At 30.5% G+C, this 15,150-nt stretch overlaps 1 protein-coding gene across 1 annotated transcript in view; it reads right to left on the bottom strand.

The window, feature by feature from the left end:
* Positions 1–3,004: 3,004 nt before the first annotated feature.
* LOC148308206 (neuronal synaptobrevin-like) overlaps positions 3,005–15,150 on the bottom strand; it is a 28,180-nt gene continuing 16,034 nt past the window's right edge. The window contains exons 2-6 of the mRNA XM_088262150.1: positions 9,336–9,450; positions 8,088–8,166; positions 7,604–7,683; positions 6,991–7,042; positions 3,005–3,622 (exon numbers count right to left, since the gene is read on the bottom strand). Coding sequence (XP_088118276.1) covers positions 3,615–3,622; positions 6,991–7,042; positions 7,604–7,683; positions 8,088–8,166; positions 9,336–9,450 — 334 coding nt within the window. The 3' untranslated portion in view covers positions 3,005–3,614. The remainder of the gene's footprint in view (positions 3,623–6,990; positions 7,043–7,603; positions 7,684–8,087; positions 8,167–9,335; positions 9,451–15,150) is intronic.

The following is a 15,150-nucleotide window of genomic DNA, read 5'->3' as shown; positions in this document are numbered from 1 at the left end:
CATTACACTACAGAGGAGGACAATTTGACAAACAATCAAATGATTGTATTGTTTATTTTTTACTTTGCAAAGATTGATTTGTGGAAATGGTTCTATAATATTGAAATAGAGTTTTTCTTAAAAACTTCTTTTAAAATATATATATGTAATTTTAATGAATGCACAATATTTAATAAAATACCTACTTAATTACATAATATGATATTTAAATAATAAATAAAGGAGAAAAGTTTTTGCATGATATATTTATTTTGGAATGTTTTATGGTGCACTCTGTTATATGTTTGTATTATTTGGGAAAAAAATACATATTTTTGATCCTAATTTGGTTCATACGACAGACGTTTTGCCTAATAAATGTTTTTTTCCATTAAATTTTATAACAGAAAATTACAATGCAAGTCGCTTTGAATCACAAATACTTTTTTCTTTTATGCTCCTTTTTAAAAATACAGATACTTCAGCAAAAAAAACTCTGTTTGTCATTATGTATGTATTTAAACTGTTAGGTTCGGAGAAAAAAAACAAGGTTTTTTGTTGTTTTTTTTTTAATTTAAAAAAAAACAAGAAAAAGAAGGGTTTTTTTTAAAATCTGGATGAAAGCAATAAATATTAGGAAATTGTAAATTTAAGCAATAAATGCAATAAATATCCACCTTCTATTAAAGTTTTACATAGTAAATACCACTATTACTTAAAATCGACTGCGACACGTGTTTCGATGCATTCCGCATCATTTTCAAACACCGTATAATATACGGTGTTTGAAAATGATGCGGAATGCATCGAAACACATATCGCAGTAGGTTTTAAGAAATAGTGGTATTTTTTTTTTTTTTTTTTAAACCCTTATCCGCACCCCAATGGTGCATAGGGCACTGCGTAATACAAACGCAGTGTTATCTTGATCGTTAACCATGAAGGAAAGGTGATCAGCCCTCCGCTTCAGGTACCAGTCCAAGGTAATATCGAATAAATAGTACAGTGAAAAAAATCACTTATATTTATTTTACCCCCCCTGGGAATCGAACCCGGGACCTCCAGAACGGTGGCCGAGCGTGCTGACCATTACACTAGGGAGGCGAACAGGTGGTATTTACTACTACATAATTTAAAATGGACAAATTTTACCACAAAGTGACTGCCAAATCAATTAATGAAGCAATAAATATCATTATATCTACTTGCAAGGCGTAACAATTTACTTTTTGTGGTAAATTTTGGATTAGATAATTTTTTTAGTAAAGATTGCCTTGTCAATTCTAAATGGTTTTCGCTAATATGAAGCCCTTCTACATTTTGCTATTTCTTATCTTATTGGCATATTTTCATCTGAATTCAGAATTCAGAATGCATAATAAGAATGGAATAATACTAAGAAAATTGCCCTCAAACTATTCTTAATTTCAGCATTCTAATCGCCTTACAAAATCTCTTTTTTATATGGGGTGTCTTACAACCAGCTTAAAGAATTATGCAAATATATCTTGAATTTGTTAATTTGATAAAAAAATATGTATATTATATTTAGTTATTTAAGTGTGTGATTGTATATTAACATTAAATGGCCTAAATTCTTAGTAAAATTATTTTTTACAGCAAGCAAATCATTACTGCTTTATGGGCGTTTGTGCACTTCACGGAATTTTACCGTCCGGCACTTCAGTTAGCGTGATAAAACGATGATTGGCTTGGATTGGCTTGCGCTTTTGTCCATCTTTCTTCGAATCGGTGCGTGAACACATTGCGCGTAAATTCGATCACGCTAAACTGTCATAGTCGCTTTTATTTTTCAATACCGGACAGCCGGGTGGTAAAATTCCAGGTAGCGCACAAGCCCCCTATGAATGCACCTTTTTTTCCGTAAAAAATATGATATATAAGTACATTTGCAGAATATTTCTTGTTTTTATTCAATGTTCGAAAACAGGGTGATCTGAGAAAGAATGAAATAAATTTTAGAACCTACTTACCTAATTATAATCACTTTAAATATAAATAAATAACTCGTAGCAATAATCTATCAAAAAGGATATATTTATTCGTGTAATACATAGTAAAATGAATTGAACCAGAATTATTTTTGGCAACCTTATTTTTTTTGGAAATTATATTTTGAAGGTGTTACTTAAAAATGACAATTGTTTCTTCATGTTGTTTAGAACCCATTTGTGTTTGACGGAAAGTGTGTTTATCTTGTAAGAACAATTTATTGGAAATATATATATATATACGTAATAATAAAGTTGTTTTATTTTATTTATCATTATTGAAAGCAGAAGTCCTGGTTCAGAAATATAATAAATTGGGTAAGATATCCAAAATTAAACAAGGTTTATTGGATTGAATTCTACATTTATTTATGTATTTGTTAATAAGTGACGCGTTTCGTCTTATTAAGACATTATCAAATAATAAATTGGACCGGAAGAAGAAGAGTGGGGGAAACGTTCCGAGCAGTAGAGGACAGAGAATTTTCTCCGGAGTAATTGCCAACAGAGGTTACCCCTGATATGGCACAAGAAGAAGACAAAGAAGTTTTATGTTTTCCTCAAGTTGTCACATTTGACAACTATCCCAGGTTCGATTCCTTCTTTTTTTATATGCCATGTCAGATCTCCTTAACGTTGACTATCACTTCAGAGTAAGGGCAGTAAGTGCACTACACGGAATTTTACCGTCCGGCACTTCAGTTAGAGTGATAAAATGATGATTGGCTTGTGCTTTTGTCCACCTTTCTTCGGATCGGGGCTTGAACCCGTTGCGCGTAAATTTGATCACGCTAAACTGGCGTAGTCGCTTTTATTTTTCAAAATCGGACTGCCGGAAGGTTAAATTCCGGATAGTGCACAAGCCCCCTAATTGTCCCTGTCTCGGGTATTTTTAAACAGTACTTCAACTGTTTTGATCCCCATCAAATCTGTTTGATTCCTAATGGGGTCAAGATTAAAACATCCTTCGTGTTCTTATACTGACGATACAGAAATATAAATTGAAAAACCCGTTTAATTCTTCATAATGGTTTATTTATATAACTTTACATATATGGTTATTATATAGGTATATGATCTAATATGCAATTCTACATGTTTAAATGATCTTTAGTACAACATTTTTCACATTTATGACACCAAATATATTTTTTTTCATATAGTTATATTGTTAATATTCTGTTTTACTAACTATTAAACATATTTTTTATCCCCCCCAGCTGATTTGTATATATTCAGACATAAAAAAGAAGCAAATTTGGTACTCTCACCTGAGAACTTTGTATATTTTGGTATCAAATTAAATCGATGGTAAAATTTATAAAACCACTTGTCAATCTTGGTCAAGTTCAGAAAAATAAATTTATATAAAATATATTATATTGATGAATAATATAGTGTAGAATTAATATCATATGTATTACCGTTAAATATCAGATTAATATAGGATCTCCACATGTACAAAAATGCGTCTGGTGAATAATACTTGTCTAGAATGAAGCGCTTGGTCCTTTGGGTATGTTAATACGATGGGGGTTTACTCGTGCGTACGAGGGCTTGGATGAATATACGTTATCCGACATGTCCCAGTTTCCAATCCATAAGGCGGGGTCCGTTGTTTATTTAAGTTCCTACAAAAACACATTGGTAAAATCAGTTCAAGTCTCATGGCAACTTCTCCAAGAAGCTGATATTTCTAAACTTTACAATAAAATCGGCCTTCTATGATTTATCTCTAATGTATAAAGCGTGATAATGGGAAATTAAATAGTAAATTATCCCTCCTTTAGAAAGCCTACCCGATTTATCTAATCAAGTCCGATAACTGCAAAATCCTGTTTCGTAAGTTCAGGAGGTTTATTAAAACATCTTGTACTGGAATATAGCTGATACCCAACAAGTTTTGCCACCAACGGAAATCATAGGCAAACCCCAGATAGCTTGGCATTTTTCGGCGAATCGATTCATGAGAACGAAAGAGTCTAATTTAATTTTGAAAGAGTCTAATTTAATTTTAAAGGGTCTAATGTATACAATGTTTTCTCACGCATATAATATGTATTTATGTAGTTTTAAACGCCTTACTTTAATGTTTTTACTAGGGAATTATCACTTTTTCTCACCCTTATCCCAAATGCTTTACCCAATGTTGCATAGGGGACTAGATTAGATGAACACAATGTAAACTTGATCCTTTATTATATAAAGGTAAGATAATAAGATCTGCACTTTTAGTACCAGTCCAAGGTAGTATTAAATATTTTTAAAGTGAAGAATCTCTTATGTTTATTTTGAACCCCCCTGGCAATTGAACCCGAGATCTCCAGCACGTTAGCCAACCACTACACTATGGAGGCAGACAAATTATCACTGCTTAGTAATAATTATTGGTTTTGATTTATTTTAAATATATTTAATGACAGAACCACTAACAAACCTATAAATACACTGCATACCTATAACTTTAAAATGTTACTGTCTTAAAAAAAAACACTACGCTTTGATAACTTACAAAATAATAATTTCATGTTGTACACATGAAACTAAAAACTTGAATTATCATAATTTAAACGTAAAAGTCACTCAATGTGACCGCTTAGTGGTTCTAGCATTAAAATAACTTTTTCAAATGGTCCATATTTTTCCACGTGGAAAACAGCAGTATGTTTTTTTCATTTTCATTATTAATTTAAATTGTTTACAGTATCTGTAACAATTACCCTTAATATATGTTAAAGACTGAAATTTCATCACATTATTACATTTGATCGGACCATGTTTTTCTATCATTCATTACAGACTGATAAAAAAAGTGATAATTCCCTACTATGTATTCTTACAAAAAGCCAGATTATATCAGAATATACAAAAAAAGGATTGTTTGAGTCAGGATAATCGGCAATTCAGTTTATACAAGAATATTTTTTTATTCTTACCTGATTCAATATTTTAAAAGAAACAAATATGAGTTGATTGGTGACTCACTATTTATTATTATCACAGATTTTTCCTGATCCAAACTCAATGAACGTCAATTTACAAAGCTTTTAAAAATACAAATCTTACGAATGTGACTTGTTATTTATAAGAATGCAAGCGACTGAAAATTTTAATACGATCAATGAATCTATATTATGTGTTGATTTATTCATTGATTTGTGAGAAAAGAGGTATTCTTATGAAATAATTAAAGCTCACAAAGAATATACAAAATGGTCAAGCACCCATATATGTATATTTAAAGCATGTATACATATATATTTAAAGCTCTTTCCTTATTATTTATTACGTTGTTCATTAATATTTGTCAAGTTTTTACAAAATACATCACAGTGAATCAGTCTTCAATATATGTATAAAATTAAGCAAGTGCTTTAACTTTTATGTGTGCTGCATGGCAGAAAAACTGGTGATGGAAAAAAGATTTAAAATATTTACATTATTATGGATAGTCAAGGATACATAAGAAACGTAAGGTGAAGTACGTCAAATAATTTAAAGCTTGGCTTTATAAATACATATATGAGTTATATATACTTTGTAAATACATAACTAATAAGTTATGAACAAATATGTAGTGGAAATATGTTGATAGTATTTTTTTGGTTATTATTTTTGTCATTAGCAAGCTCTTGTTTACATTTTCAATTATTTTACACTCCTTTTCATCTCTTATGGTAAACACTATTCCTCCTCCATTTCCTTTTCCAAAGCAGTAATGTCCTTCTCCGTGAGCTCCTTCACTTCAGTCTTATACATTCCAGCAAATATATTCCAATTCTATATCCACGTGTGTGGATCACATTTCTGGAGCACACTACCTTTCCATAATTCAATTTGATGTGGTGCCAGATTCGATAGATGACATCAATCAACAAACAAATAAGAAGCGCTAATGACAAACAGTGTGTATAATAACTAAAAAAAATGCTATCAGTATCTAAACACCTGTTATAATAATAACAATGAGAAGAAATAGGTTTGACAATAGTATGGTAATATGATACATAATGTCTATTGGTATGTATTTTATTATCAAGTGATGCAAATAACTTACTGTAAAATAAATACTCAAAATCATGCACTGGAAGAAAGAATTAAGGCATGCAGAAAAGGGAATTTCAAAAAAATATAGAATGGAATATTTATTGTCTCTTTTTGATCATACATACCACAAAATATATATTTGAAAAGGTATATGTTGTAATTGTGTCATGATATTTTACAAATCTTCCTTTGAACTGGACTACTCTTCTGGTGTCTAAATAATAATAATAGAAGTATAAAAAGAAATTTTGATGCTATTTTTTTTCACCAATAAGAGCAAAATTGATTTTTCTTCGAGACCTATAAAATATTATGTAAAAAAAAGGACATCATTTGTTTTGGACAATCGATAAGGTTAACGACGTGTTTCTGTGGAAAAGACTGTTTTTATTATGTCATATGAATTAAAATTGATGAATTATGAAATGGTGAGATACGCTTCCTTCTAAATTTATAAAAATATCTATCAATGTATTTTTGAAATAATTTTGGAGCTATATAGTGTCGGCAAATATTAAACATGTCAAAACTCAGAACAATTTTTATGTTGTTTCATTTTTGGTTACTTAGATTTACGCACAAAATAAGAAGGTTGAAAGTAAGGAAAAGATCGGGGTAGAAAGATAGTTCAGGCAAGAAGTAGTTTGATATAGAACCACTGAGAAATTGCCACAACAGATATTCACACAGAACAGATGTAAAAGCTGGACACACGCCCTTTTTACATTCTGACTCACCAATTTTGCTGTTTTTTTGTTTTTGTTAATACAAATATGAACGCAGTTTACATGAAGTTAGCTGTAATATTAAAATGCAACAATTAGTTTATTTCAAGAGTGTGAATCTATTTATATACCAAGTGTAGTATAGTAATTATATAATACATATAGTGATAACAATGTATATAGTTAATATAAAGTAATACCTTGACTTCTCCTACAGATTTACTTACCAATTATCAGTGCCAAAATAATTATAGCAATTACACCAGCAATGATCATCATCTACGGGAAAATAAGAATTTTTATTTATTTATTTATTTGCGCATGAATGTATCAATATTATTTTCTAAAAGTTATGTACCCACTGTTAAGGTTTTAAGTGTGATCATTATCTTTGTATTACTCTCTTTTGAACTCGCTACATTTAACTTATGTAAAATTGCAAATTATGATGTGGTGCGAGTAAAAAAGGATTAATGGTAACACGATGCAAAATATTAGAATAAACACTTTAACACATCTCTGTTATACCGCAATAAATGAGCATCAATATATGATAATGCACTTTTTAATCATCTATGTGCCGTAAGTAGTGTATAGGGCACTGCATCAAATCAAAGTGGTGTTGATTCAAACAAAATTATATGAAAGCATTCCAGCTTATAAAAAATAAATGGTTGAAAATCTTTAATTTTTATACCTCAAATCTTCAATAAGTTTCATAATTATGTATCATTTATGTATTATAAAGTGACTTTAATGGCACAAAGTTTTTTTTATACAATATAATGCAATAGAAAATATTACTTTTGTAAATATAGGTCTTCAATATTAAACACTTGCCTTAAGGTTCTGTAGCCAAAATTTACTCTTAAGTTTTCCAGCTTGCTGCTCAAACTGTGAAGCTCCTTGCTGCAAAGCATCTGAAATTAAATAGGTTAAATTACACCCAAATGAAAATGATATATTAGACCAGTGTTTTCCAATCTTTTTCTGCAATGGAACACTTCACAAAATTGGTAAATTTTAACCAGGCTTGTTTTATTTATAAGTTAGGTAATAACTACTTTCTACTCAGCTCTATATAGATATATAGAGTATAGATTTTATAGTACAGATTGACTTATTACAATTTTAAACCTTTTCCGGATAACCTGTTCTGGCCTCATGGAACATAATTTGGGTTCCATGAGTATTCCTGGTAACATAATTTGGGAAACCCGATATTGGACAAAGTGGTTTATTCTTCACAGTTACAAAATTAGACAGTATCAAAAGTATAATATATAATATTTAAATAGCCAATAAAAATGAGAATGAAAATAACCTGCTCTATCATCCAATTCCGATAGTTTCTGATCTCTCTCCAACACCTTCTCCACATTAGTTTTCATTATGTCAACAACCTGAAAAATAAATTTTAATTATATTTATTTTAACTAACTAACTAACTAACCATCACGCTGCTTCCCCACACGGGTAGGCAGAGAGAATCGAACGCCACACCACTTGTCTTTGCAAACATTCTTCGCCTCTTACATTACATTCATGCATCTCCTCTTACATACTCGACGATTATTACGACTCCTGACCCGGCCGCTTTTAAGTATTTGACATACCTGATTGTGCCAAGTTTTCCTCGGTCTTCCTCTGCTTCTTTTTCCAACTACATTCGCTTCATAAATTTGTTTAACCGTTCTTTCCTCACTCTACGTTCCACATGTCCAAACCATCTCAACACACCTTTCTTAATTTTATCGATAATCCTTATCTCAGCCTTGCATTCTTTCCTTATTTTATCATTCGAACATCTATCAAGTATCTATATATTTTATGGTACACACAAATGATTACCAGGCCATCTCTGATAGCAAAACTTGGCATGATCATGTATGTCTTAATAAAACGAAACGTGTCACACATTATCATTATATTTCGCTGACTCCTTTTAACAACGTCATATATCAAAAAACTTGATTTTTCAGGAGATCGTTTTTAAAGTTTAAAAATATAATGAAATGTGTTAAAAATAAATATCAAGCCACTTATTGAACTTTTTACCGTGCAACACATTTTTTTAGGTAAAACCTGAATGCTTTTTCTCCATTTTCAGCTGAAAATTTACGATCTTTGATATATGACATTGTTGAAAGGAGTGAGCGGTATGTAAATAAAAGTAGAATTGAATCCACTAACCTTGTTTAATTTTGAATATATTACCCAAAAATTTTAAAAGAGTTTTAAACAACTGTCTGCAGTTACAATAAATAAATGAGGTAAAGATTGTTTGCAAAGATAGATTGGTGTGATGATCTTCCATCAACCAAAAACAGACTAGTGATATTGGTAAAAATGTTTTATACCATTTACAGCTGTTTGCAATAAGAGGGTAGATAGGGTACTTGAACATAAAAAAATACATAAATTACAAATTGATAATAATAAGGATGACAAAGGAAAAAGGGAGTTTAGGGAAGGAGGTAGAAGGGAGGAGGTTTGATGGATAGTTAGGATTCAAACGATAGAAAGTAATTTCTCACTTAAGATGGATAGCTTCACTTTTTTTTAGGTTTACCTCATCGACTTGCGCCTGTGTCTGCTGGAGTCTCCTCTGAGCGGCGATCTGCTGCGGAGTGCGAGGGCCACCCTCAGCAGCGGGGCCCGTGGACAAACCACCTTCTGTAGCCGCCCTGGAACAACAAACAGTATTCTAACAGATTTTTCTAGGCTATTATCCACTATTTTTTTGTACTCTAAAAGCATTGTTTGAGAAAATAGAAGGTGGACAGAAGACAGATCTCCTGACTCCGAAATATACGAGATCGTACAGGGATCAGAACTGTCGAGGCGCTGTTTAGCGCTGCCCAAGATAAGCACAATAAATGTCAAGTATTTGTACTTATAGAGATGTCTAACTAAGAGAGTTGTCCTTAATTCTTTCTTTACTCATTCGTTTCACATATCCAATGCATCTCAACATACCTTTCTTAATTTTATCGATAATGCTTATCTCAACCTTACATTCCTATCATATTTCACCCTTTAAACATCGGTTGTACGTCGTTTTACCGCACATTCGTCTGAGGGATTGCAATTCGACCTACATTTAGTCTACTTTCATCCTTATTTTGCCAACTCCGTCCTTCGCTTGCATACATAAATAACCCTAATAAACCCATACACAACTCCGTTATGTACTGCCAGTTTTGCTTTCGTACTAAATTACTAAAATATTTCGAAAATATCATCACCCTTGTTAGGAAAGTCAGGAAAGCGAATATATGTATTATACAAACGATGTATTAATCATTATTGTAGATATTATTATTAATTGAATTGAATAGCGAGAATGTCGTAGGTTACTCCTGTATTATCCAGACATACCATCCAACCTACACAGATGCTATACTATAGACAGGCGCCAGGCGTCCGCCATCGCTTGCTCTATGGAAAATAATAATAATTGCCTTAGCGTCTCATATTTTCATTAAAAGCGTGAATACTCAACTGACAAAATAAAATTGTCTTTTTTCCGATGCCCTAAATAATTAAAAATATTTAGAATACATAAGGTTACAAAAAACATTATTAATTTCGAGGATGATGGACTATACAATTTTTCTGACCAAAATTACTACTTTATGACGTTTTTTGTATTATAAATTAATTCGTGAAATATTTTCATTTTCATTTAAATATTTCCACACTCTCATTAGATTTCTATCTCTATATTATTTTCTTAAACAAAGAAATATTATTAAAAAAAAGAAGTACACTTGCTTTTTTATTTTCTTATACTTTCATGTTTTTTTTACCCTATAACAGTGTTTAAGCTAGCGTCTAGTAATTTTTTATTAACATTAACAATTAATATACAGTGAAACCTTTCATAACGAGCACCTCTCATAACGAGTAATTCGCACAACGAGCAAAAATGTAAAAAAATTGCTCTCTTAAAGAGCAACATTTCGCATAGCGAGTAACAGCAGAGAAAGGGCCTTTTTCACGACATTCACTTGCAAGCCGGAAGTTATGCGGCTTAGGAAGGAGTTACCAAGAGGACCTTCACTTTTGCTTGGAAAAAAAATTGGCAAAAAAGTATTGTGGAATGTTATTTTGAAACAATACCTGTGGATTAATAAAAAAAATTAAACACATGAATATACCACTTAATGAGTTTCATTTATGTTTACTACTAATTTTGGAAGCTAAACTTCCATCGTCAGGTCTGAAATATATCGTAAACCTACACATATTTTTTTTTATATGGAATGGCGTTGCACATGTAATGCAATGCATTTGCCAATGTCAAGTTAATTGAATTCTTAATTATAAAATATGATAGACTAAGAATTATAAAGATAAACTATAAATTTATTTTATTTAATTTCAGAAAAACAACTAACAGTCTGTACAAATTTGGGTTCCTGCTCGCCAGGATGAGATGGATATCTGTAGGGAGGGGAATAAGCGGGGCCAGAGATTTAAAGAAATTTGGCATTTGGTCATTTATTGGGCAAACAAAGAATATGTTTGATTAATACAAATATTAATGCATACTAATTAAGATTAAGGAGGGTAAGATTTTCGAAATATTTTTAGTTATTGAACCTGTGTATAAAATATTCCGCTAAGATTTATTTTTAATTTAATCATTTTTAGAAACTGAATATATGTATTTTTTAGTTAAATAGTTATTTTTTAAAACTGTTTTGCAGTTAGTTAAATTGTGTTTAATTCACGATTATAATTTGAATTACCGAGAGGGATATTAATTACTGTATTTAATAATGAATGGAAACTGGCCATTTTATGCGAAATGGGATGAATAGAATCATCTGGGATGACTAAATCAGTATGTGTAGGTTTACGATATAAATCAGATCTGACGATGGAAGTTTAGCTTCTGAAACTAGTAGTATATATAAATAAAACTCATTAAGTGGTATATTCAAGTGTTTAATTAAAAAAAAAATCAACATGTCATTCCACAAAATGAATTCCGAATCAATAAATTAACTGTGGAGTCTACAGTCGATAAGATTGTATCATTGGCCAATAATATTTTGATTAGCGAGTTATTCTAAGACAATATAACACACTTACAAATTTTTGCAATTAATTTACAAATTAATTTATGCACAACTTTGTCAGAGGAGGTTTAGTTAAGGTGAGATATGAAAGATGATTGAATCCCAATACTGGAAATATCGAATTTCCAAGTTTTCACTTTACGTGAATCACAAGAACAGACATCGTAATTACAACTTTTTGAGTGTGTCCAAATACTTGAAAAAGATATTTTCTGGCGTTTCTCATGTGTGTGATTATAATCCAGAATTCGAACCTCACACACTACAGTAAAAGAGTTTCTGCTCAATAAAAGGCTTATTATCATCTCACCAACCAGATGTCTCTAGTGAAGTTCTAGTTATTCAAGAACAATGTTTCAAAATTGGTTCATATATATAGAGCTTCCAAGAATTTGAGTAGTGTGGCTGTCTAGGATTGGCTGGGTAGGATTGGTGAATGTTACACGTGTGTAAAGGGATCACTTAAACCAGCCTATGATGGTCGTCAGCCCCGCAAATACCCAGACTTCCATATTCTCCTTCATCTTTCATGAGATACATAAAAAAAATACAAAAAATAATACATCGTAATTAATTCAGCATTACTAATTTTTAATTAATCAGAACAGTTCATAAACTAAAGGTTTAATTTTACATTAATCTTAAGAAAAATAATACTTTATATGACAAATTATTGAGTAGGATAAGCTATAAGCTTCGGTTTTTACCGGAGAATAAATCTGAGCAATAAATCTTAAAGCTTTTAAAAACCACACCGTGAAATTTTCTTACAAATATTCGGGTCACGATTTGTTTGCTTATATCGTATAATCCCGTACTTGGTTCCTAGGATACGGGAAAGAGCTTTGAATTTAGAGCTTTTTTCCAGAAAACCCGAAAAGTAAATTACCGTGTTATTCCGTCGGGATAAGCTGTCCAAATTATTTTAGATTTAAAAGCGGTTTGAAATATGGTAAAACGTTTTACGGTCTTTATTTTCTTTTTCGTAGTACTGTCAAGTGGATTGTTCAATTTATTTTTTGCGTGAATTAATAATGAAAGAGTGTTATTATAAATACAATAAATTTATACATGCACATTAATAAAATAATTTATATGAAAATTAAACTCATTTTTCCATGCCGCCTCTACATTTTTACCATATTGTTTACAGTGACAAAAATAGTCTACTTCATATGCTCTTTTTGTAGAGTAAAATCCGGGAAATAAGGGACCCGTTGAAGATCTCTACTAGTCGACATTACTGAATGGAAGTAGTCGCACTATATGTCGGTTCAAAACACGCTGCATTTTACTTCAAAATAATCATAAATAAATAAATATGATCGGTGTTGCCATATTAAATAATTGCGTATGCTAATTAATAATTTTATGTAAGTACCTAGTTAAAGTGAGAAGTTAGTTCTTAAATAAGAACGAAATTACAGTTACTCAATACTAAAAAATGGATTTATTTTTAAACAATATATATGTAAGAAAATTCTTTTTGTATTGAAAGCATGAAAAGTTTCCGTGACATTTCTCCATTATTGGAGCTTTAGAGCTTTAGGAGTGACAAAAAACAAGTGTTGATAGAAGCTTTAATAAATGTCAACACAGCTCGTTTTACACGTAATATGAGACGAGTCTTAAATTACATTCCCGCTTGTTGACTGTTGTTTATTTGATATTTACATAATTTGTTTTTTCGTAAACAATTTTCACAAAGACTTCTTAAGTTGTTTAAAACGGGCAGGAAATGTATTATTTTTAAAGATGTAAGAGAATATTTATATCTGTTGACGTCCAACATTTATTTGATTTATATATATATATATATATATATATATATATATATATATATATATATATATATATTTATATATATATATATATATATATGTGTGTGTGTGTGTGTGTGTGTGTGTGTGTGTGTGTGTGTGTGTGTGTGTGTGTGTGTGTGTGTGTGTGTGTGTGTGTGTGTGTGTGTGTGTGTGTGTGTGTGTGTGTGTGTGTGTGTGTGTGTGTGTGTGTGTGTGTGTGTGTGTGTGTGTGTGTGTATGTGTGTGTGTGTGTGTGTGTTACATACACAAACATTTAAACACTAAAAATATTGTCAATATTGTCTCAATGATTTTTCTATTTAAAAACTCCAACACACCGAATGTAGTTCATATAGAAAATAAAACAATCCAGAAATATATTTACCTCATTTTTAAAATGCTGTTATATTTTTTTTATACGGTTATATGGAAGACCAAAATTTACGAAGGAAGAAGGGCTAATAAGACTTTTATTGTATTAATAATAAAATACATAATTTAATTTGAGAAAGATGAAAACCAAATACTATTATTATATTTTATGTAAACAAAACAGTATTTTTTTAATTAAATATTGACGCATACAAAATGACATAAATTACGATATTTTATTTTTTATACTTGACAAAGATTTCTAAAAAAGAAGTTCCTCTGTAGTCTTTGCAATATTGACGCACGACGGCATAATATTCTAAAAATAAATTATATACGGGGTTGGCAATCTAAGAAATTTACTCTAATTTATTCTATACAAGAAGTTAAAAAAATAAACAAATCAGGAAAATTTTCCATTAACCGTATATTACCTAAAGAATGAAGTAAATATTTCAAAAGAAAATCTACGCGTGGGGTGAAATTTATATTGGATTCCAGAAAAACAACCTTTGTTACAAATAAAAAAATCCTCGTATACATATTCCCAGTTTCCAGGAATTAATAAAAGGGCACTGTAGTTGAATACATGATGTTAAATACAAAGTACCATTACCATATTGTACTAAAATGGCATTACTGTGGGTTTTAGAGATGAAAGAAATCTCATAGTTGCGAGTCGAGCGTTGGCTTCTCTTTCAATATAAAATTGCCAATGCAACTGAAAGGTTTTACGTATTCCAACAATTGAATTCTCTAGACTTTCATAAAAAAGGAGGAAGGATAAAAATTATTATATGCTTTGAAAAATAACAATAAACCTACTTACTAGCTTTCAAATTCTCTTTTCACATTGGTTTTCTTTGATATTTTTCTGTATTTTTGTTACTGCTACAAATTTATACTCCTTTTTTAAACCGCTAATGTTAAGATTTTTTTACTATTTTATGTGTGCTAAAATTACATGTTTCTCACTCCGTTCAAGAACGTCATAAATCAAAAAACTTGACTTTTCAGAGGAACGTTTTTAAAGTAAAAAAATATAATACAATGTATTAAAAATAAATATCAAGCAACTTATTGAACTTTTTACTGTGCAACAGATCTTTTAGGTAAAACCTAA

Source organism: Brachycentrus maculatus, unplaced genomic scaffold (assembly GCF_059751285.1).
Source record: "Brachycentrus maculatus isolate JH-2025_06_01 unplaced genomic scaffold, ASM5975128v1 h1tg000173l, whole genome shotgun sequence".
Classification (NCBI taxonomy): Eukaryota; Metazoa; Arthropoda; class Insecta; order Trichoptera; family Brachycentridae; genus Brachycentrus; species Brachycentrus maculatus.
The sequence above is the reverse complement of the archived record's forward strand: the minus strand, read 5'-3'. Positions and strand labels throughout refer to the sequence as shown.